We start from the raw sequence: 23,991 nt of genomic DNA, 5'->3' as shown, positions 1-23,991 counted from the left end.
CCCACCCCTAGGCATGGCGCCCAACTCCCCAGGTGGGCTCTAATTTGATACCTAGGACCATCTTTCCTTACCAACATTTGCGCTCATGAAAGGGAGAGGCTACCTCAACTTGTGAGGGTCAGTGATGGTGATGTCACTGAACTAAAAAAGTAAAAGTATGTAAGGAGGGTAAGTTCTTTTGTGAAATGAACAGTCCCTCCCTGATGGGGGTTTACAGTGCCTCTGAACAGTCTATGTGAGGTGAGGCAGACCAGGATCCTGCCTGTGCTTCAAAGGGCAGAAAAATTTATCTTCTATGTGTTCATAGATATTATCCGGCTTTCCTGAAGCTCAGTGCTAGGCCCCTTCCTTCAGGAAGACCTCCTTGATTGCTTCCACTCTATAGCTCTCTCTCTCCTGAGCACCTCCAGTCCTGACCGCCTGAGCCCCACACTCCAGCCCTTGCCCCATGACCAGCCCTGAGCTGTCCAGGTGAGTGAGTCTGGGCACTCTGATCAGTGTGGGGGCTCCCTGAGGACAGCGCCTCAGAACACTTGTTTCCCGAATATGATATCTCATGGTGGCACTGATCATGGGGTGGGCTTGCAGGTGGGAGGGGGTCAGGATAGAAATGCTGCAAATCAGAGAACTTTCCTCTCCCTCACACCAGTGCCCATGGGGTCCCAAGTTCCATGGATTCTGTCTCCTCCTTTTCTTTTTCCAGAGTCAACTCCCCTCCTGCCCATCCCTCCATCTGCTGTCTAGTCTTCTTGCCTGGACTGCTACAACAGCCTCCTCTCCTCTCGCCTCCCTGCTTCTTTTCTTGCCACCTTGACCATGTTGATTCCTGCTTAAAGCCATCAGTGGCTCTTTATTGCTCTCAAGAATAAAGTCCAATTTCTTAGCATGATAGTCAAGGCCCTTGACATCCGGGTCCCAGCCTAACTGTCCTGACCCATCTCCAGCATTCTACATGGCCACTGGCATTGGCACAAATAGGCTTGGCACATACCCTCTTTGTGTGGATCCGCCACTTAAAGCACCTCCTCCTTCTTACCCACTGCTCATGGATGAACTCCTACCCATGTTTAACCCCACACTCAAATGCCACCTCCTGCATGGAGCCATCCCCAACACCCCTAGGTCTGAAGCAGTCCTTTCTTTGTTTTCTCCTCTATCCCTTCCCTTCTCTTGTAACATAGTTTTTCCACTTTATTGCCCTTGAACCACAATAACACATACATTTTATGTTATAATCCAGTACACACACACACACACACACACACACACAGAATCCAGTTTCAAAAAGCAAGATTTAGCTTGCGCACAGCTGTACTATTTTCCTTTCCAGCCTATCCTAATGTCTTCTCTTCATTTCACACACACCGATCATGACTCACTAAATTGACTCCACAGTCCACTCTTGTGTCACAATCCATAGTTTGAAAAACACAAATTCTGTTTTAGTGCATTTGCCGTAATTCACTATGAACTTCATCTCTTTGGACCTAATCCTTCTTTTCTTTGCTACTGGACTTGAGCTCCTTGGGGATAGACAAGTAAGTAGAAGCCATATTGGAGCCACCAGATCTCCCTCAGGACAGAGCCATTGAGGAAATGTCGGCTGAACAAAATTGACTCAGACCTGCTGACCCCTGGGAAAGCAGGTGGGATGCAGAAGCTTGAGGGGAGTTCCCTCTCTGGCAGCCCAGCCCTGCCTCCAGATGAGCTTCTGGTTACAGACATTGGGTATCAAAGGACTGGAGGACAGATGTGCCCCACTCTTCAGGGGAGCTGTCTGCTGTAGCGAATGAGGGCACTGGGCCCTCAGGCACAGCCTCGGACAGGAGGGAGTAAGACAGAAAGAATCCCTTCCATCCCCTGGGAAATGTAGATGGCTGGGCACACACTCTGAGGGCTGATGGCAAGGCTAGAATTGTGGGGCTGGATGCAGAGACGTGGGTGCCCATTACCATAGCAACACAGGTGCCCCTGCTGAGGATCAGTGCTGATGATGTGGAGTGTGGGCTTCCAGGGGCATTAGGGTCTGAATGATGCAGGCAGGGTCTTCTCTTGCAGGACTCTGTAGTCTGGGAGGCCTGGTTTCCATGCCCAGAGTGGCCCAGGCCTGCCAAAAATCCCCCATTACAATGGGCTTTCCCCGTTTCAGATGCTGACACTTTGCAAAGAGTTCCTGGTCCAGGCAGTTACCTGGGGTGGTCCTGAAGCCTGGCTGGGACACGAGAGCCTATATTCTAGCTGTAGTTTTGTCCCTGGATAGCTAGGTGACCATGACTAAGTCCCTTCCCTCTTGGTCTCAGTTTTGCCTCTTAGAAAAATTACAGTAAATTGATACTCTATGATGTTATTGGCATCTCAGGTGGATCAATTATATGTTATGTGAGACTCCCCAGTCTACTAAATGCCAGTTAGCACCCCCAAGCTATTGTGACACCTCCAAGCATCCTGACATCACCTTCAAATGGTGGGCACTTCTATCTCTGATACCTTCTGGAAAGACATGGACCATAGGAGACAGGGACCATGAGGGACTATTTTTGGTGGTAGTTTTGGGGGAAGGAGTACAAGGGACAGGGGTAGGCATGGAGAAAAGAGTTAATGGGACTGTGGTAAGGCACAGCAATGGGGTCATTGGCTATTTGCAAAGAAAAGGACAGGAAGTGAGGGAGAGGCTGGATATGGTGGCTCATGCCTGTAATCCCAACATTTTGGGAGACCAAGGCGGGTGAATTGCTTGAGCCCAAGAGTTTGAAACCAGCCTGAGCAACATGATGAAACCCCAACTCTCAAAAAAAAAAAAAAGCCAGGCGTGGTGGTGTGTTCTTGTAGTCTCAGCTACTCAGAAGGCTGAAGTGAGAGGATTGCTTGAGCCTGGGAGGCAGAGGTTGCAGTGAGCTGAGATTGTGCCACTGCACTCCAGCCTGGGTGACAGAGTGAGACCCTGTGATGATGATGACGGTGATGATAATGATAGAAGAAGAAGGAGGATGAAGAGGAGGAGGAGGAGGAGAAGGAGAAGGAGAAGAGGAAGAGGAAGAGGAAGAAGAGGAAGAGGAAGAAGAAGAGGAAGAGGAAGAAGAAGAGGAAGAGGAAGAAGACGAAGAAGAAGAAGAAGAAGAAGAAGAAGAAGAAGAAGAAGAAGAAGAAGAAGAGGTAGTACTAGTAGTAGTAGTGGTAAAGGAGAGAAGGTGATGACATTGAGGTGGGGAGGGCCAGAAGCAATATTTACAGAAGGAATGAAGTCACTACATGGGATCGGAACTTTCAGCACCGCGGACAGCACAACTCCATTCTTCATCCCTGCCTATCTCTAAGGTTGGGGACCTCGGAGAGCTCCTAAGAACCAGCCTTCCCACCCGATATTCAGAACTTGGCCATGGGCCCACCCCATCGAGGTCAAGCTAATTCATGCCCCTTTTCAAGGCCCAGCTCCAGCTCCACCTCCTCCAGGTAGTTTCCATGACTGTTCCAGCTCCCCAAGGGTCCAGCTGCTTGTGTCTGCCTGGCTCATGCTAGGCTGGGATTGTTCTTTCACTGACCCCTATAAAGGTGTTGTACTTTCCTAACCAGCCCAGGTTCTCTGGAGCAGAAGTTTACCTTATTTTGTACAAGGCTGAGAACACCTAAAGGCATGGCCTGGGTTGCTGTCATCTCTGGCCCTTTCTTAAGCACTGCACAGAGCTGAGCACACAGGATCTCAGGATGCACCAAGGCTGATGCTGTTTCCTAGGTTACTTGGGAACTCATTGAAGGTAGGAGGCTCAGAGCGGGCCAGGAGGACAGTCTGCCACCTTGTATGCCCATGCTCCACCAAGATGCATGGCAAATACAAAACAGTCACACATACATGCAGGAGGAAGCCAGGTCTCATGCCAAGACACCATGGGTAGGCTGACTCAGCTGCCAAAACTGCAGACATTGCAGTCCAACCCCACATGGGGGAGGGGTGTCAGTCTCAAACAGCAAACCTGTGGGCAGCATCCTCCAGGTTCCTGGCATGAAAGCTTTGACTGTTCCAAGGGAAGCAAGTTGGAAACTGAGTTATCAGGCATCTTCTTGGGAATTAGGAAGGAAGGCAACTTCTGCATTTGGTCTGGTGGGACCGGAAGAGAGAAACTGACACATCTGGGGTCACTCAACCATGAAGAGGCAGAAGATCTCTCTCCCCTGGGACATGCCTCCTCACGGGAGACCCTGGAGTTGGTGTACCTGGGAGAGAGAGGCTCTCCCTGTGACCCTGTGTTTCAGCAGGTGCAGCCAGTTATGCCACCTCTTCAGTGTCATTGCTACTTGCAGAAGATAATACCTTAGGGGCCAGATATCCCACCCTCAGTTCCCTTCACTGCCTGTAGTTGGGCCACTCCAGATCCAGCCATCTTCTTGTCTGGCTTGGGGCCTAGGTGGGAAATCTTTGACCATGACTTTGAGTCACCTTTCTTACCTACTCTTTTTTTTTTTTTTTGAGATGGGGTCTCACTCTGTCACCCAGGTTGGAGGGCAGTGGTGTGATCTTAGCTCACTGCAGCCTTGAACTCCTGTACTCAAGTGATCCTCCTGCCTCAGCCTCCTGAGTAATGGGACTATAGGCATGTGCCACCATGCCATGATAATTTGTTAATTTTTTGTTTGTTTTGTAGAAACAGGGTCTCACTATGTGGCTTTGGCTGGTCTCAAACTCCTGGCCTCAAGTGATCCTCCTGCCTCAGCCTCCCAAAATGTTGGGATTGCAGGCATGAGCCACCATGCCTGGCCATCTTTCTTGCTTTTTGTGGGAAAAACCTCTCAGCCAATGTCTCCTCCCAGCTTGGCCTCCACTTCCTGGACTGGATTGCTTTTCATCCCCAGTTAAGAGACTTTTGGGGAAGGTGGCCAGAGCTGGGGTGGTCAGACGTATAGTCCTAGTACTAACAGCATGGTTTTCCTGAGCTTCCCAAACGAGGTGCATCTCCTTGAGTCAGCATCCTGCATTGCTTGGAGGCCACTGCAGGCTAAGGAGGACTGACCAACTTTGAGGCCCACCTTGCATACTTCTGTCTTGATCGGATCACAGCAAATTGGTGGTCAGAGGGGAACAGGCAGCTGGTGATGTTCACCCAAGCTCAGACCCAGACTGACGTAGAAGTGCTAGATTCAGCTTGGGAGTCTACTATTGCCAACCCCAGCCACTAGGTGGGAAAGGCATCCCCAGGGCCCTTTGCTGGTGATGTCTGGGATTCAGGCCAGGGAGCTTGGATTCCATTTCTTAGTGTTGTGTGGACACAGCTCTCTGAGCCTCGGCTGCCTGTTCTGGACCTCCAGAGACCCTCAGCTCCCTATTTCCACAGGACTTTTCACTCATGGTGCCCTGCCATCCTTAAGCAGGACCTGTAAGCATACTTACAGGAGACAGTGGGGAAACTGAGTCATAGAGGCACTGGGCAGTTTAATGGAGACCATACTGGGTCTATGAAAAAGGGAAGGGGGAGTGGAACCTAGCTCACTGTGTAAGCTCTGCCCTCCCCAGAGAGGGGGCAGTGGGAGGAGACCCCTACCTCATGCTCCTGCCTCTACTGTACAGGGCTCCCTCCTTCCAGCCATCCTAGCAAAGCTCAGTGGGCTCGTCGCCATGACACCGGCCTGTGGAGGAAGGTGGGAAGAGGACGAACAGAGGACTCCTGTGGCAGAAGCTGCCTTGGAACTGAGAAACATCACTAGAACTCATCAAGCCCTCCACCCACCTGGTACAGATAAACTGAGGTCTGAAGAGGGGAGACAACCTGGCCAAAGTGAGAAAAGCAGTCAGTAGGATGGCCAGAATTAGAACTGGCTCTCAGTCCATAGTTCCTGTGAAGTAATGCAGGGAGAAGACAGCTGGCTGGCAGGATGCCAGCAGCATCCCTCCGGGGGGAAAGGGGCTGCCTTTCTCTACAGGCTTTTAGGAACCAGACCATCTCAGTCTAGATAGACAGAATTCCCCCTCCCAGGACATCCCCAGAAGCCACAGAGTTCTGGGGGCTCTCAGAGACAGCAGGAGACCACCACCCCAGAATGACGATAGCCATTCTTGGTGTGAGTGGGATTTTCCCCTACCCAAGGACATGATGGCCCCTCCTTCCAGGCCCCAGGCCACCTTCAACTCCCCTCCCCTTGCTGACAATGCCTTAGCTGTCTACAGGGAGCCCCAAGCAGCATCATCTCCCCTATGTGCCATGGCCCCACGAGGTCAGCATGTTCTCTGTCCCCTTCACACAGATAAGAAAACTGGGACTTGGACAAGGAGTGCCTGCCAGTCCCTCAGTGAGTCATGGCAAACCCAGGACTTAGATCCAGCCCTGCTAAATCTGAGCCCAGGTTCCTCCCACTCTCCCTTGCCCCAGCCGCTCTCCTGGCAGGTGCTGTGTGTGAAAGGGACCACCTGCCTGACTCTGGAGCACCTGGTGAGGGTGGGTAGTCAGAGGGGCCCAAATGCCTGCACCTGGGGCCCAGCCAAGAAGCCCTGTGGGGAGCTCCCTGAGGATCACTGAGATGGGGCTCCTCCTTCAGCCCATCTTCAGGGCTCCAGGCTCTGCTGTGGCACTGGTGGTAAGGAGTGCACAGGGAAGGATGCTGGGACCTCTGACTTAAGGAGCAGGAGGGAGGAGAGGAAAGGGCCAAGGCCCAGGTCCCCAGTCAGCCCTTGATTGAGATTTAGATAGCACATTTTGAAAATCAAGCAGTATCCTTCCAGAGTATTCTGGTCCCGTACCATAGGGCTACGGACAAGCAGCCGCTGTCTCTAAAGCCAGCAGAATCGAGGCCCATGCCCTGGTCCAACATTTGAGGCCTCCATGATGTGGCTTCTGCTTCCCTCCCTCCTCTTCCACTTCTGCTCCCACCCTCCCTTCCATCTGACACATCATTAGCTCAATTTTTCAAGTCACTGTTCAACAACACTTCCTCCATGAAGTCTTCCAAATTTACTCTCCCTTCCTCTTGGAATAACTCCCTTCCATGTGCTCTGACTGTCTTCACTGTGCTATTTTACTTGGGAGCATATATCAAAAAGTTCTCTTTGAGAGTCTGCCTGTCTGTCACTCTTTCTAGAACAGGAGCCCCTGGAAGACAGGCTCAGGTCTCATGCGTCTTTGAAAAGCTTGTCTCTAGGCTCCTCAATGCTTTCTGGGGGAAAGGGTAAAATACTCACAACCCCAATAAGGGGTGAGGCTGAGCAAGACGATTAGGTGGCTGGAGGATTCCTGGGGAGAGCAGGAGACAGGAAAGATCAATATGGGTGCAGAGGTGGGTAGAAGCTAGAGCAGAAGCCAGGAGTTTCCAGAGCCAGCAGAGGCCTATCAGGGCCCAGACTTGCTGTAGAACTCTGGGCAGCTGTGTTTCCCTCTTCTGGCCAGTCATTTCCTACCCTTAAGTGGGGAGGGGAAGGCTGGACTCAGCACATAGAGGGCTCTGCAGCCGGGCAGCTCTGGGGTGTCTGGATGGCCACAACGGCATCCACTTCTGCTCTATTTCTCTTCCTTCCTTCTTTTCTTAGCTAAACCTCTGTGATGGCCATGCCTGTCCCGCCTTCCCTCTCTCCCAGCAGAGAAGTTGTTCTCACACATGGAGTAACTTGTGGCCCTTGGAGAATGGAATAGAGTCAGGGTGGGATCAGGTCTCGCTGGAGTCTGAGAATGCAGACCTGAGTTTCTGGATTTACAGCTTCTACTTCTTCAACTCAGAGGGCAGGGTCTATCTGGGGTCCTCCTGAGGCTTGCACCCCTGCACTGCACCTGTCCTTAACAAATGTGGCATCCCAACTGCTCCAAGACCTTTAAAGTTTACCCCCACTCCCTCTAGAAAGCCTCCCAGGAATGTCCCAGTGTCCACCAAGCCCCTCTTCCCAATCTCTGACTGTTGATTTGCACAAGCCTCGTTGATAAACAGCCTGGGGCTTCCTGAGGGCAGGTCGCAGCCTTTCTTATCACCTCTGACTCTTAGGGCTGAAGAAGGGATTCCTGCGTAAACAGGCAGACCCAATGGGAGAGACCCCTCTAGCTGGAGACCACTCAGCTTATGTGTTTCCATTGTAACACAACCAGTGCTTCAGCAAGTCTCTAGAATGGGGTTCTGGGAAGTGGGGACCCCTAACGTCCCCATGTGGCTAGGTTAGATGGGATGCCCCTTCTTCCCCTGTCCTGGCAGATGCCTCAGTACAGATGACCCCAGCCGTTCCCGGTAGGACATTGCGGAGCTTGAGGTCAAGGAGGCTGAGGCTGAGCCAAGCTGCACTTAGTGGTTCCACAGAAGGAAAACGGACCATGGCCAGGAGGGAGGTGGGAAGACCCTCCTTTGCAGCCAAAAGGAATGCAGGGACAGGCAAGATGAGGTGCAGGAGGAGGGCAGATAGAAGGAGGGATGGGAGTGGGGAGACAGTGGGTTTGGAGATGGAGTGGGGGGATGGAGAAGGCAGTAGGGAGAGATGGAGAAAGAGAGAGAGAGGTAGAAAATGAGAGAATCTGAGAAAGACATAGAAACATACACCCAGAAACAGAACCACACATAGAGAAAAACAGAAACAGACAGGGAGACAATGAGAGAGACACAGAGACAGAGATGTGCACACAGAGATGGGCTCGGAGAAGTCCGTGTGGAATGGGGAGAGGTGGGAGGAAAATGGAATTATAAGTGCCCCACTTCTGGCCAAACCACTTCCATGCTAATCCACTTCCTTTCTGCCTACAGATAGGAAGACAGGCCCACAAAAGTGATGAGACTTGCCCCAATTAAATTGTATATGGACATTTAGGATTGTTTCTAGCCACCCAGGATTTGAACCTGGGTTCGGGGAATCCTGGGGGGAGACCGAGGCTACCTCCCCGCCTAGAGCTAAAATGCCAGATCCTTACTTCCCAGGATCCCTTGTAGCCAGAGCTTTGGCATGGGATTTGGGGCTCCACATACTCCCCCATCCATCAGATGCACCTACCCGAGGGAATTAGTGTACTGGGGGCCCCCAGATGGAGGCAGGGAGAAAGCCTCTCCAGAGATAACTGCAGGAAGCTTAAGACTCCAGGTTGGCCAGGTGCAGTGGCTCATGCCTATACTCCCAGCACTTTGGGAGCCAGAGACAGGAGGATCGCTTGAGTCCGGGAGTTCAAGACCAGCTCTGGCAAAATGGCAAGATCCCACCTCTACAAAAAATTTACAAATTAGCCAGGCGTGGTGGCATGTGCCTGCAGTCTCAGCTACTCGGGAGGCTGAGGCAGGAGGATCGCTTGGGCACAGGAATTTGAGATTGCAGTGATCCTTAATCATGCCACTGGACTCCAGCCTGGGTGGTAGACTGAGACCCTGTCTCAAAAAAAAAAAAAAAAAAGACTCCAGAGTAGTGGTGGTAGTGGTGGTAGTGGTGGCAGTGGTGGTAGCAGGGCTGCAGCCCACCTGGTGGCCAGGGCTGGTGGTGTTGGCAGGGCCTTTCAGGGAGAGGGAGGTCCCCTCACTGGGCCAGCTCTGCCCTGTGTTCTTGGCTTGGGGCCCCAAATCTGGTTCTCTAGCCCACTCAGTGATTCCATAAGCTCCCCAATATCTTTTTAAAAAATTTCTTCTCTGCTTAACCTAGCAGAGTTGCTTTTCGAGAGGCAGCAGAACCTGGGTTTGAATCCTTGTTCTGTTACAAGTGACTTAATTGCTCCACGCCTCAGTTTCCCCATGTGTAAAATGAGGATAATGCTATGTCTCTGTCACTGGATGGTGCAAGGATTGAATGAGTTAAACCACAGTACAAACACGTGGAAGCTCAGCCACTGAAGCGCCAGCACAGGTTGTGTAGAGAACACCCGAGGAGACTCGTGTGCTTAACTTGGCTCTGCCACTGACTAGCATGTGTGGCCATGCACTAGTCCCTTCCCTTCCCTTGGCCCTGCTGCATCTGGAAATAGTTCTGGGTAAGATGGCTCAAGGCTCTGACCCAGCCTCCCAAACTCACACACTGTAGCTATTTGCTCATTCCACATCCTGAGGACTTCTAAGTGCTTTATTTGCACTCTTGGTGCTCTCTTGAGCTTCTCCCAACCCAGCCAGCTGCTTCCTGGACATCTCCACTCAGGTGTCCCTCCAGCTCCTCAAAGTCAACACATCCCCAACCGTGCTCAGCTGTTTCCTGTGTGCCCAACGCTTTACCTTGCCGTCTCTCACCGTATCTTGTCGATTTCAAATGCCCAAGGTTGCTGGCGTCTTCACCCTCGTTTGCTCCTACAGCCTGCGGTCTACCTGGGTCTGTGCAGAAGTCCCCTTACCTCTCCTTTCCCTCCAGAGAACAGTGTGCTCCCCAAATTGAGCTTCTCTGCTCACAAGCTCACCCAAGCTCCCTCTCCAGATGGTGAAGTCCTGTAGAATGGCCTGCATCACCTGCCCTCCATGCCCCTCCCCAGCCTCACTGTTTCTTTCTCCTACTCCCTGTTCCCCATACAACACTCACTCCTCCCAAGGCACAAAGCCCGGCCTCTCTCCATGCCTTTGCTCAGTCCCCTCAGCCTAGACGGCCTCTCCTGTGCCTATTACGCACTCACCTGCTAAAATCCAACCTGTCCCCAGAAGTCCAGCTCAGAGGGCTAAGTCCTCCTTCATCCTCCAGGCTGGAGGTATGAGTCTTCTTTCCAAATCTCTAAGCTCTCTTCACAAACTGAATGCCTCTTGTGGAGGCAGTACCGCCCCATGGTTAATAGCGAGGGCTGTGGATTCACCTGCCTGCACTGGTGCATAAGAACTGATTAGGACTTTGAACAAGTTACTTCATGTGTCTGAGACTCAGTGTTCTTGCCTGCAATATGGGCATAAAAGCAGTACGTATCTCAGAGAGAGTGTGGGCGAGTGGGATTATGGATGCCTGAGATTTGGATACAAAGCTCTCTCAGTGGTAACTGGCACCTGGAAAATGATCAACACTTGATAGCTTTGTGGCAGATTATCTGTGCTCAGCTGAGCTGAAAAATCGCAGAAACTAATATCGAAACTGCTATCCCCACCCGGGCGATTCCTGCTCTCTAAGGAATGAGGCTTCAATGCGGGTTTGGCTATAGCATAACAAAATTGGGGCAGGAAGTGGAGCCTGAATGCTCCTCTTCTTCCCCTAGGCTTCTCATGGAGTTTTCTCCCTCTTTCATTCTTTTTAAAGGAAGGATCCCATGGAAAAGGCAAACAGAGAAGAAGGAAGCAGCACTGATGTGAAGAAAGGGGAGGAGGGAAATCAATCATGCATTTCCACAGTCATTAGCAGCCTCTGCTCTTCCCACCTAGGCTGACCTCACACCCCAGGTGCTGGTTAGTGGTAAGTGCTCCCCACCCTCCACAAGCTCCTCTCATTCTCCAGCAGTTGCAGTGCAGGCAGCACTTTGGTCTAAATGAAGAAAATTGTTCATTATATACCAGCGGCTAATTGGCCCTACTTTTACCAGCCTGGGTGGTGCCCCAACCTTTTATCAGCTTCTCATTAGACTTAATTGATATGAATGGCCTGATATGTGCTGTCTGCAGCACCTTTGGGAAGTCTTCCTTGTCACCCTGCCCCCACACCCCAATCCCATAGAACTTGTGCTTCACCCCTAATTAGGGCATTCATCATTCTGTTCTTTTTGTCCATTGCAACTGTGAGTGAGAGCCTCAATACAGTGCCTGTGCAGTGGCTGGCACATAGTGGTGTTCCACAAATTGACTGAGTATTACTGTACTCAGCTTGGCTATGAAGAAGAGACCCAGGCCCTGCCCTGGGAAAGGGGGGCCTCCAGGCTGGTTGGGGAGAACAAGGCATAGCCCAGCCTGGGGTAAGAACGAAAGCAGAGCTCCCTGAGGTTCACAGGCTGTGGGCTGAGATGCTCCATCACCCCACTTTACTGGATGGCCCTTAATCTCCAGGCCCAGTCTGAATCAGGCACGCTGATCTCCATTGCCGCACCCCACACAGCTCACGGAATCCTAAAAATAGTTTTATAAGGTCAGGACTAGGAAGGCACAAGGAAATCATTCCTTCTGCTTGCACACCTCCTAGCTTGGGGATCTTACTTCCTTCTAGGGAGATCTGTTTCAATCATGGATGGGAAGCATGTGCTCCCTGGGCCCACCAGAGCCCTCAGTTGGTGCAGCCAGGAGAGTGTGGCTTGGCATCAGGTGCAGGTACATTTCTCTTGCCTTCTAACCATCTCTCATGGCAAAGCCCTCAGCCTCAGCTTCTGAAAGCTTGTGTGTGTGTGTGTGTGTGTGTGTGTGTGTGTGTGTGTGTGTGTGTGGTGAAGGTGGAGCTGGGCCACCACTCAGACACAGACACTCTGAGATGGCTTCTGAGGATGTATCCAGGATGAGAGCCTTCAAACAAACAATCCAGATAGGGTCTCAGCGTGCTTGACAACTGGGGTCCGGCTGGAGATGTGAGGGGGGTTCTAGGTGGTGCAGTGATTGCTGCCCCCACAGCCTCCCGCAGACCACACGCCTGGCTCCCATCCCATGTTCCACAGGGCTGGGGTGCTGATTCAGACACCACTCATTATGGGGGCGCAGGAATAATGCTGCCCACAGCCCCTGACTCAGCCCAGCAGGTCAGTCCTGGGACCTCCGATTAGGGAAGATGCAACACCCCGCACCCTCTGGCTTAGCAGAACCTACGCCTGCATGTCCTCCCCGCAAAACATGCGCTCGCCCCAGCCCTCCAGCCTCCTACCCTCCTCCTCTCCTCTCTGGTAGTAGGGTCTGGTCACTGCACTCACTCTGGCGGATTTGGGACTTAGCATATCCGCCCTCCTGGGATAGGTCCCCCTCCTGGGCAGGGGAAGCATTGTCTAAACAATGAAGCCCTAATGAGGAACTTCAGGCAACGGGAACCTACGATGAGGGAGGGAGGTTTACATTCAAAGAGGAGGAAGTATTTCCTTCTCCCCTTTTTTGGGCTGTCACCGCATGGAGCATGGGAATTGTGGGCAAATCACTGGCTTACTGAGATTAGACGCTGTATTGGGGGTAGAAGCAGAAGGCGCGCCCCCAACATTGTAAGGGGTCCTTAACGCCAGCGGTCTGCGGTACCGCGGCCCTCAGCAGCTTTGTGTCGCTGGGTCCAGAATCCTCTTTACTCCCTAAACCGCCTTCCCAGGAGGCCGGTGAAGAGCAGGCAGCGAGGGCCAGGGGCACTCACGGGTCGTGTTGTACTTGACGCCGTTGAAGTACTCGGGGCACGGCCTCTCCACGAGGGCTCCGGCAGCACTGCGGGGCCAGCACGTTCCGATCTGGTCCAAGGTCGTGTTGCAGTAGGAGTAGGGACCTGGCGGCGGGAGAGAGCGCAGTAGGGCTCAAAGGGGCCAGCAGCGACGCTGGGCTCTCGGAGCGCGGGGTCGGGGCGCACCCAGCGCGCGAGAGAAGGAGCCCGCGCAACCTCCGACCGCTCGCCTCCCGCCTACCCTCGGGGTCCAGGGGTGGCCCCCAGCCGTCCAAAAGCAGCTCTTCAGCCAGCGCCAGGCTGCAGTTGGCCTCCAGCAGGCTGTGGAGCAGTGCCACGTCCATCGCGCCCCGCAGCCGCGTGCCGAGAGGGAGTGGGAGTGCGCGCCCGGCGTGGCTGCGAGGGAGTGGACGCGAGAGTGAGCGGCCGAGAGGGCGCGGGGTCCTGGCCCCCGCCAGCCCAGCCCCGATCTCCCGGGCAGCCTCTGGGCCCCACCTCCGGCCGCCCAGAGCTGTCAAGTGGGGACCTTCCCGGAGAGGAGCCGCTGAGCGCACGGAGCTGCGGGTACAGCCGCTCCGCCGCGGCCAATGGCTGCGCCGGGGGGCGGGGCCGGGCGGCTCCTCACGGAGGGGCTCAGTCTCCAGCCTCCGGGCCCTCCACCCTGCCCAGAGTACGGCTTCTCAGTTCGCAGCTCTTTTCCACTCGCGGCGTCCAGAGGAGGGCGGTGGGCTGGAGAGCGTGGGCCTGGGGTGACGGAATGCCCATGTGCGGGGATCGCAGGCCCCCGAGCTGCAGGGGGCAGCAAAGCGCGCCCACCTGCCCGCCTGCCCGAGGAGAACACTGCAGCTCTGCTAACCGAGGGACAGCCGCGACCCAAAGTTCGGCAGCTCTCCGCCTGAGCTTTCCCTCCCTGAGCGAGGACACTGGAGGGAGGCAGGGATGGAGAGCCCATGGGCAGAGATCTGCGTCCTCCAAAAGCCTCTATAGCCTCTGGGAAGGAAATGGATTGAGGAGGCCTGGAGGGAAACAGGGAGACACCCAGGAGTCTAATGAGATCAAGTGGCCTGAGTGGGTTGAAGACCTTGGATCAGGCCGTGGAAGCTGGAATGGAGAGAGATTTCGGAGGGGCAGCCAGACCTGGTGAGGAGGAACTGGAGTGGGTGGCTGGTTTTAAGCAGGAGCCCGGAGGCAAGGATAACATCAGGTCTCCTGCTTGAGTGACTGGGTGGCCATTTAATCAGATGGAGTAAGTCTAGGGGAGAAATTGGCTGAAATTATCTGGAAGGCTTTATACACCCAGGTGTTAGTGCCTTGGGCACCAGAAAGAATAAAGGAAGAAGTGAGAATGTGTCTCTCTTCCTTGAGGCTTGGGCAGGGCCTCACCTGACCCTGGTTTCCACACCAGTAGTGGGGCAGGGGCGGGGAGAATCAGGCCCCACAGCAGGTGTGGAGGAGCTGGAAACCTTCCCAGAGAACTTGCCCAGGCCCCCCACCCCATCCTGGCCCAGAATGCCTCCTTGGTGATCTGCTGTGGCTGCACCCTCAGAGTGCCCAGGGAGGTCCTGCTGTGTCTGCCAGCTGAGTGGGGCATCGGGCTCGGGAAGCAGGGCCTGGGGTGAGGCATGCTTCCACTCAGACTGCATTTTGGTCCAGCCTCTGACTCTGCTCTCCCTGCCATGGTACCCCAGGCAGGATGCTTGCCCTCTCTTCTGGAGCTTTCTCCATCAGTGAAATCTTCCCCGAGGCCCCTCTCAGCTCTGAGACTCTGATTCTGAGTTATGAGATGGAGAGTCTGGGGAAGACATACATATGTGTTGTGTGTTGTTTGTTTCTATCTTTAGAGGGCAAGGAGAGCTGGAACCTAGTCTCAGAAACCAGTCCTGTTCCCCTGCCATCCTCCACATAAACCTAAGCTGCTAGGAAAGGCTGAAACCACCATGAACTAGCACCATGCCCTGGGCAGAGAGAGGTGAAGCAGCAGGCAGGCTGCTTTTGTGTGCTCTGCTCTCACCAGCCGCCATATTAATGGTGCTGTCACTGCCCAGGCAGAGCGAGTGAGACCATAAGAAGACCAGGGCTGAGCCCTGCAATCTCTCCAGGGCCTGCTGACTGGCAGGTACAAGGTGCTGAGCAGCCAGCCAGGTCTATCCTCTGCCTCCTGAATGGGCAGCAAGAGCCCAGGCTCAGCTCTGGGCAGCTGCAGAGGTAGAGGTTCCTTGGTCTTCATATTATCCACTGCCAGAAGCAGGGGAGGACCTAGGCAGAGTCCTACCCTCCGCTCCTAGACTGAGCCCTGTTACCCAGGGTCCCACACAGGCCAGAGTGTGGCTGGCCAGGTCAGCCCATGTATTCACAGGGAGATAGTGTCCCTCATATGCAAGGGATAGCCCTTCCCTTCACACAGCACAGTGCAGCACGGAGGAAGGGAGAAATCCTAAGCCAAGCTTAAGTTACTATCCTTGTTTGTTACTGAAGCCACCACCTAGGTGGTGCCTAAAGCACCTATAGATGCAGCTATGTCAAGAGGTGGTGTGCTCCCAATGACCAGAGGCCAGGGACTTCTCATCTCATGCAGATTTCTGCAGAACGGAGGGTTGGCCTGGGTGAACTGGATTGCTCTTAACTGGGAGAGCTCACATACCAAAGATTCTTCTGGGAAGTGACCATTTCGGTGGCAGAGTCAAAGGCTCTTCTGCATCCTGAGTGAGCAGTTGGGGTCTGAGCACAGACCCACAGACCCACAGACCCAAGGTCCCCTGGATGTGGGGCCATTTCTTCATGGATCTTATTATTATAGGCACAGTTGTCATTCTAGATGTGACAGAGGGAAAACTAGAAAAGGTAGCAGTCTGGGAACAAATTGATTTTACAGCTCACTTTAGTGTCTGCAAATAGGTAAATGAGGAAGAACTTGGGAAGAGCCCCAAAATTCCCTCAGTTTTACTGAGTCCAAGTACAAACAAAGACGGGGCATTTTTGCTAACTAAAGAAGCAGAGGTAGATTAGAGGCTTTGGGATAGTGTTGGGTTCCCAGGGCTGCAGGCCAGCCCCATCCCAGCTGGAGATCAGGAATTAGGGGATAAGTATTTGGAACAGTTTGTGTGTCCCCAAGCTGCTGGGGACAGATTGGCAAATAGGTTCAGGGAAGTGTGACAGGTACTTTGGAAGACCCCTGTGTACCATGAGCAGCAGAGTAAGGCAGGTGCCTCTGGTGCCCTGCATCCCATCCCATGGCCCACCTCTGATGTCAGCTGCAGCAGCAGTGGACAGTTCCAGGCCAGCTCAGACACACTTGCAAAGCCTAATACATGGCATCAAACAGGCATGTAGGCACAGCAGAATCACACACAGAGCCACAGTTATGCATCTTCACCACACACACACATTCTCTCATTCATCCTCTACCACTCAAATGTCAGCCGGAAAACAGGATTTAAAGGGACAGGATGCATCTTTGCTTCTCTAAGGCACTGTCCTTGGTTAGACTACATAGACAGGGAGTCTATTCAGGCACAGCTGGAATAGTCGTGGTGTTTCCTGGGAATTACCATGGGGTTGCTGAGGGCGCAGAGGTTCCAGAGGGGCCTGAAGGTGCTGCACTCTTGCCCTGTGCCACTGGAGGCAGGGGTCCCAGGCCAGGCACCCCCTCCTCACCCTATCCTACTCCACTGCAGGACAGAGGAAGCGGCCTGGTGTCTTCATGTCAAACCATGAGACTAAGCTGTGGGGACAGAAAGGACCCTTAGTGACATCCAATTCCACATTCTTGTTTTACAGATGGACAATAGGATTCCCAGACAAGGAAAAGAGGTTTCCCTCCCCTACTTCTCCCAGGCCATCCTCATCTCTGCAGCAGCCCAAATGGGCTCCCTGTCTCCTCATGGCAGATAAAACGATGTTTTATAATTATGATCCTGTCACTCTTCCTCATAGGAGTGCCGCCAACCCGTTGCCCTTGAGATGGAGACCACCTCTTTGGTATTGCAAAGAAGGTCCTTCGTGATCATCTATCCCTCATCCTCACCCTTCTGCTCCATTTGAAAGGCCCTCCAGAACAATGTGTCATTCCTGGGAACCATCTTTGGTATTGCAAAGAAGGTTCTTCATGATCATCGTCCCCCATCCTCACCCTCCTGCTTCATTTGAAAGGCCCTCCAGAACAATTTGTCACTACCAGGAACCATTCGCTATCTCCATTCCTGGTTTGTACTTCTGCACTGGAAATGGCCTTACAGCTCCACACTCATCCTTCAGACATGCAGCTCCTTGGTGACCCCATCTGCTGGGTGCTGGCCTATGTCACATCCAGGTTGCTTTTTATTCATTGTCTCATCTACCAGCCCATGCCTCCCCAAGGGCAGGGCTGGTCCTGTTCACTAACCCATCCCCAGCACCCATTGGAATGCTCTAGACTTCAGCCCAGTGAATCACTAAGAAAGAACAGATACCTTGGCAGAAGAGCTGAGGAAAGCCCAGGTCCCTGTCTTCAGGCCAAGGCTGTCTTCTCATTTGACCAACCCTGGTATATGTGTGTATGTTGCATTGAGGAATTATTTCAAGGTATCTTTGAATCCATTCGGATTCTTGGCCAGGTGCGGTGGCTCACACCTGTAATCTCAGCACTTGGGGAAGCCAAGGCAGGCAGATTGCTTGAGCATAAGAATTCAAGACCAGCCTACAAAAAATTATAAAAAATAAACAGTCCATTTGGATTTTTATATCATCTATGCATAGGATAAATAATATGCCTCATAATATATGCCCTAATATTTTTCAAATATATGTAGATGCCTCTGTGATGAATAAAATAGAAATAATCTATTTAAAGCCTGCCTGAAGTCATAATTGCTCTGTGATTATGCATGTGTTTCCTTTTTCAGGGGCACACAATTGAATTGATCATAGATTCATGACCCTTTGTCATTATTAGCCTGTGCATTAGCCCATGCATGGCTTAACTTTATTTTTTAGTCTTTATTTTGTTTAGTCTTTTTATTGTATGTAGTAGACAATGTAATAAGCCTACCACCCAACTGGAAACTACATCATTACCAGTCACTTATCTATTTATTTCTATTCTCCTTCCCCAGAGGGAACATTCCCTTGACTATTGCATTTGTCATTCTCTGGCTCATATTTTTTTCCAGTTTTCTCACAGGTATGTACATCTAAAAGATACAGTGTTTGGTTTTACTTGGTTTTGACCTCTGTGTTAGTCATGATGCATTTCCTCAAGCAGTGGACACTGAAAAGAAGGTCATTATCAATTTGGGAATTTGAGAAATGATTCCTGAAGCTCAAGGGGCTCCCTAGCAGCCTCTACATCCACCTCTACATCCGGTCATGGTTCATGCGGGGTGATGCATCCCCAGAGTGGCTGCTAGGCAGCGTCACCAGCGATGCGGTGGTTGAATATTTAATGACATGGGGAAATGTTCACTCTGAGTTATAAGAGGAAAAAGCAGGTGACGAAACTATGGACACACTATTATCCCATTTAAAAAAACAAAGAAAAGAAAAAGAAAATGAAGAAAACAATTGAACATGAGGCTCTATGGATGCATAAATTTTTGAGGGATATGAGGCATTATAAAAATTCTGGGTTGTGGGAGAAGGAGTACTTATTGTCTTCTCCTGTGAGTTAAATTTTTTTGTGCCCAATTTTATAGAAATCATGTGGATCCCTTTTGCAAATGGATGAATGCTGTTAGAAGCTGAACAGGCAAGGCTGTATGTTTGGAGAAGCTGGGACCCTATCCACTGCACTCAGAGAGGGGACCATCAGCTAAGGGAGACAGGGAAGAGTCTGTGCCACCTGCTGGAGGGAGGGCAGAGGAAGGCAGGGAGAAGGTTGTGGGTCTGCTGACAAACCCACGCTGCCTCTGAGGGTGAGGGAAGGTTGGGCTTTCCTGAAAGGAGGGGCCTCCGTTTCCTGTCTGATGCTGGCATGGCCTGTGCTGGGTGTCCCTGTGGGCTCTCATTCAGCCTTCACTGTGAGCCTCCGAGGTGGACTTAGATCCATTGCTAAACAGATGAGGAAACTAGCTTCAGATGGTGTTACAGGCTAAACTGTGTTGCTCCAAAATTTGTATGTTGAAGTCCTAACTCCCAATACCTTAGAATGTGGCCTTGTTTGGATTTAGGGTCTTCGACGAGGTGATTAAAGTAAAATAAGGTAAGTGGGCTTTAATCCCATAGGACTGGTGTTCTTAGAAGAAGAAGAGATTGGGACACAGACATGCAGAGGAGAGACCACGTGAAGACATAGGGAGAAGATGGCCATCTGCAAGCCAAGTGGGGCGGCCTCAGGAGGAACCAATCCTGCCCACAGCTTGATCTTGGCCTTCCAGCCTCCAGAATGGTGAGACAATCAGCTTCTGCTCAAGCCCCTAGTCTGCAGTGCTATGTTCCATGGCCCCAGGACACTAACACAGATGGGTTAGGTGAGTTTCCAGGGGCTGAGCGAGGCCACTGGGTGGCAGAGCTAGGATCTAGACTTGGGTCTACCTGATCCCAACACCTGAGCTCTTGACTGCCCCAGTGGAAGGAGAACAGGCAGCAAGACTTTCTCTTTGATGCCTGGCTCGGGCAGTACCTGGAGGCTGGGTCTGGGTGCTGGTCAGCACCCTTGTTCCCTTGTGCCCTGGCAGTGGCCCCAGGCCCGAGCGAGGGTCATCCCCACTCCCGTCCTGTGGATGCAGACCTGGGAAGGCCAGAATACAGGGTGGGACACTGGAGACATCTCTCTGGAACCCAGCAGAATCCAGGGCTCTGTGCAGCTCTGCAGTGGCTGGCCCTGACCCTGTGAATCAGCCACTGGAAACCTCTAAGGGGCCAGAACTCAGGGCCGGGCTGCTGCTTTGCAAGTCCTTACCAGGAAGTCACACCTGTAGCCACGGCAACCAGAGAATGTTTAGCACCTTCTGCCAGTCTCCCCGGAGTTGGAAAGCTGAGGGGTCATCCCCTTGGACTCCTGAATGCCAGCCCAGCTGACTTCCATCATGGGAGTTGGGAATGGGGAGTGGCCTCCCAGCCAAGCCCTTCGTTATCAGTGGCAAGGCTGAACCTAGAATGGGGAAGGGGCCTGCCTAAGGGCCCCCAGCAAGGCAGAAATCAAACCAGGACTGGAAACCAGCACCCCACCCACCATCCTGCTGAGCCTGGGCTGGCCCCAGGAAAGCCTCTTCCTCCCCCAGGGCCCACCCACATCTCCGGGGGCTGCTGCAGGGTGGTGGCGGAGGGTGCCTACCTGAGAGGTTGGTGAGGGTCATGATGGTGTGGCAGTACTGCTCCAGAAGTGCCCACAGGGGCTGGTCTTTGGGCACCTGGCTCTGCCTGGCTGCCTAGGGGACAGCAGAGATGAGGGTCAAAGATCAGGCCCAGGCTAGCCATTGACAGCGCCTGTCTACCCCCATCCTATCCTATCACTCATCCCTTACTCCTCTTAGTGCAGAGAGGGAGAACAAGGAGGGAGATGCCCATGACCACATGGAGCAGCAGCAGAGCTTGGCCTGGGCTAGACCCAAGAAAGGCCACAGAAATGGCCCAGTGCAGTGTTGCCTCCTGGGCAGGGGTCTGCTCTGTCCATCCCTCAGCCCCCAAGGCTGTCTCCTCCTCAGGCTAGGATGTGTCCTTGTGATGGGGCTCGTGTCCTTTTGTCAGCAAAGCCGGGTGGGGGGTGGGTTCCATTAGTTGTTCATTCAACCAACAAATATTTGCAGAACACCTACTGTGTGTCAGACCCTGGCTGGGGGACCTGATGGGTGTCCTTCGGGTAGTCCCAGGCCAGGTAGGGATCCTCTAGACTTAGAAAGTGCAGAAGGAAGAGGAGGCAAATGCATGATTTAACTTTGTTTCCCTGTCACACAGGTAAGCAGGCACTTGCAACGACGAGCATTAGGTTAATACATGAGAGAGGTGCCTAACCTGGATTCAGGAAGACAGGGAAGGCTTACTGGGAGAGGTAGCATTTTGGGGCAAACAGAAAGATGAGTAGGGACAAAAGAAGGGACCATAGGGCCAGCTTAGGCACTCACTAGGGAAGAGATGTGATTGTTGCAATAATGGCAATTCCATCCAAAAGACAGAAAAGCACCCAGGATCCCATCTCCTAAAAAATCATCAGAATGGGTGCTGGATGTGCACGGATAAAGTAGATGTGGGCATGTGCACCTGTGAAGGGACCATCTTCTGGTGGGAAAGATGGATAGGATGTACAGCTTTACAGCATGTACGATTTACTGAGGAAGGCAGGGGTAGCATCACAGAAGAGGTCATGCTAATGTGGGTTTTGAAGGGTGAGTAGGAGCTTGCCAAGCTGATCAGGCCAGGAAGGGCATTCTAGGTAGAGAGCACAGCATGTGCAAAGGCAGAGAGGCTGGCAAATGCATGGTGTATGACTGAATGAGAGCAATGCACTCCGAATTCTAACCCTTGGCCCCATTCCTCCCAAGACCACTCCTTTTCTTGTTCTATGGTCAGTGTGTGTGTGTGAGTACATGCACACATGTGTGTGACTTTTGTGCCCCTCCTAACCCTGACATTCCTGATTCTGGGATTCCAGAAGGCACTGCTCCATCAGTGGGCAGCCCCTTCTCTTCCTGCTGCTTGTCAGATGTACTCTTCCTGGCAGCTGGGTCAATGTTTGCCCCAGGATGTCCCCAGGGGCCAGAGCCCAAAAGCCCTCAAACATCACATTCTCCACATTGGGCTCAGTCCATTTCCTGTGCTGGGACTGGAAGCTGCATGCTCAGCCTCACCATGTCAGCCTGGAGCTTCTAATGAATGATCCCACCTGCTCAGACAGGAGAGTGCTGCCCCCTGCACCCCTCCTGGAAGCCCAGGGTGAGGCAGACACCACTTAGAGGCACTCACCGCACCTGTGTTCTGCTAAACTCCCACCCACGATGCGAGGTACAGAGGGAAACGCAGGGGAGCAGGTGTGTGTGTTGTGTGTGTGTGTCTCGGCACTGTGGGGGCCTCCTGAGCTGTCAGCTAGGAGTTCTGGCCTCTTGGCCTGCAGGACAAACACTGGGGGCTGTGATCTTGCTGTCCACATATCAAGGGAGATGCTGAGAGTTCCTCAGCTCCAGCTTCTCGGGCATCAGGAAGACCTTGCTGACCCAGTGAGCCACTGCCAGGGGTTGGGGTGCTGGGGAGGGGAGGGAACACTCCAGACACTGAGACCTTCCAGGAAGAATTCTCAGGCCCTACTTTGGCTGGGTCTGGGGAGAGTGAGGGCTTTAGGCCTGACCCATCACCCTCTTTACGGCTGCCATTCCCCTTGTTTGAGAAGCAGCTAATAATGCCCTCCATGGGAGAGTTCCCAGTGAATCCAAGCCTCTGGACGTCAGGGTACGGGCAACCCAGAAGCATGCAGTGTCCACAGTGCGCCCTTAGGCAGATGCAGCCATTCCATCTCAGATGTTAGTGCCTTCTCTCAAAGCCCCTGAGCTGTGACATTTGTAGCCCCATCACTGAGGTGATCTCCTGTTTGACTTTACCGGGGGTTCTGACATCTGCTTTGAACCCATCATGGGGTCAGGGCATCCTCCCCCAGGACTCAGGCAATGTGGGTTGCCCTTGCCTTGGATTCTGTGGTCTCAGGCTGTAGCCATCTTCTGGCTGAGCAAGCACTTTGTGGGTAGTGGGCACAGGGTTACCATACTCTGCAATTGATGCTTGCTCTTTGGGTCTGGGCAAAATTTGGGACAGGCGTATCAGAAGTAATTTTTGGAATAACCCCAGATCCCGGCTTCATCTCCTATAACTTCTCTGCTGGCTCCAAAAGCTGGCACAGCCAAAGATACTCATTCTCTTCAAGGGGCTTGTTTGGGTGGATTTGACTCAGTCCGAAGTCGTAATCTACCCTGCAGGTGTCAATTTTGGGCAGAGCTCCTGGTGGTGGTGGTGATGGGTGGGCAGGGAGGAGGAGGAAAGAGAGGCTTCTGTCCTCAGAAGACACATGGTCCAGGAAAGTCAGGGACAGACACATCTTGGATAATCCCATTCCAAGGACTTGAGAAGAGCTCTTAGAGTGGGTAGAGTGCACACATCCCTGTGTGAAGAGTTCTGGGGATGCTGGGCCTAGCTGTGTGGCCTTGACAAGCCGCTTAAGTTCTCTGAGCCTTGATCTCCTCATCTTTAAAATGGGGATAATACAAATCCCATAGGATTTTGTGTGCATTCAACAAATTACTGTAGGTCAAGAGCCTGGCACGTAGAATGCACATGCTGAATGGTGACTCTTGGCAAGGACTTTGGGAGGGGGCTAGTTAGAGAGCTCTCCCAAGGCCCAGTTCAAGCTCTTCACACCCAGAAAAGCTTCCTGGAAACCCTGTGCCCCCCTTTCCCAGCTCTCTAGTCAATGTGGGATTCCGTTTGCCCTCAGCAGCTTTCCCTTGGACAATGGGACCCTGAAGGCACAGCCTCTACCTCCCCCACTGAGCTCATCCCTCAGCAGTGCTCAGTGAATGCTCATTGAGGAAACCGAAGGCTGTTCAGAGAACTGGGCATTGGAGCAGAATCTAAAAGGATGGAAGGACTTGGGCCATAAGTAGGGCAGTAAGAAGAGGAGAAAGTGACCCAGGCAGGAGCTGAGAGAGCAAAGCCTCAGAGGCAGGCGAGCCCAGGGCCCACACAGGAAACCGCAGCATCTGGTATGGGGGTGCCAAGAGAAGGAGAGGGGAGACAGGCAGAAAGGGGAGGCTTCTTTCATGCGAAGTCAGCACTTACTCTAGTGCTAGACTTGCCTCTAAATGCCCTACAGAAGACGGCGGATTTAATCCTCACAGCAGTCTCTGAGGTAGCTGCAAATAACCCCATTTCACAGATGAGAC

General features: G+C 52.7%; 1 protein-coding gene across 4 annotated transcripts in view; it reads right to left on the bottom strand.

The window, feature by feature from the left end:
* The window catches only part of CRHR2 (corticotropin releasing hormone receptor 2), a 48,117-nt gene that overhangs the window by 16,996 nt on the left and 7,130 nt on the right, over window positions 1–23,991 (bottom strand). The window contains exons 2-3 of one of the 4 annotated variants that reach the window (XM_058445958.1): window positions 20,403–20,492; window positions 13,133–13,258 (exon numbers count right to left, since the gene is read on the bottom strand). In XM_058445958.1, coding sequence (XP_058301941.1) covers window positions 13,133–13,258; window positions 20,403–20,492 — 216 coding nt within the window. Of the gene's footprint in view, window positions 1–13,132; window positions 13,259–13,394; window positions 13,674–17,601; window positions 17,899–20,402; window positions 20,493–23,991 lie in introns of those variants that run through there. The other 3 variants (XM_032758401.2, XM_032758400.2, XM_032758402.2) reach the window with 3 other exon arrangements.

Source organism: Hylobates moloch, unplaced genomic scaffold (genome assembly GCF_009828535.3).
Source record: "Hylobates moloch isolate HMO894 unplaced genomic scaffold, HMol_V3 SCAFFOLD_1, whole genome shotgun sequence".
Taxonomy (NCBI): Eukaryota; Metazoa; Chordata; class Mammalia; order Primates; family Hylobatidae; genus Hylobates; species Hylobates moloch.
Note: the sequence above shows the minus strand (reverse complement) of the source record. Positions and strands in the feature narration are given on the sequence as shown.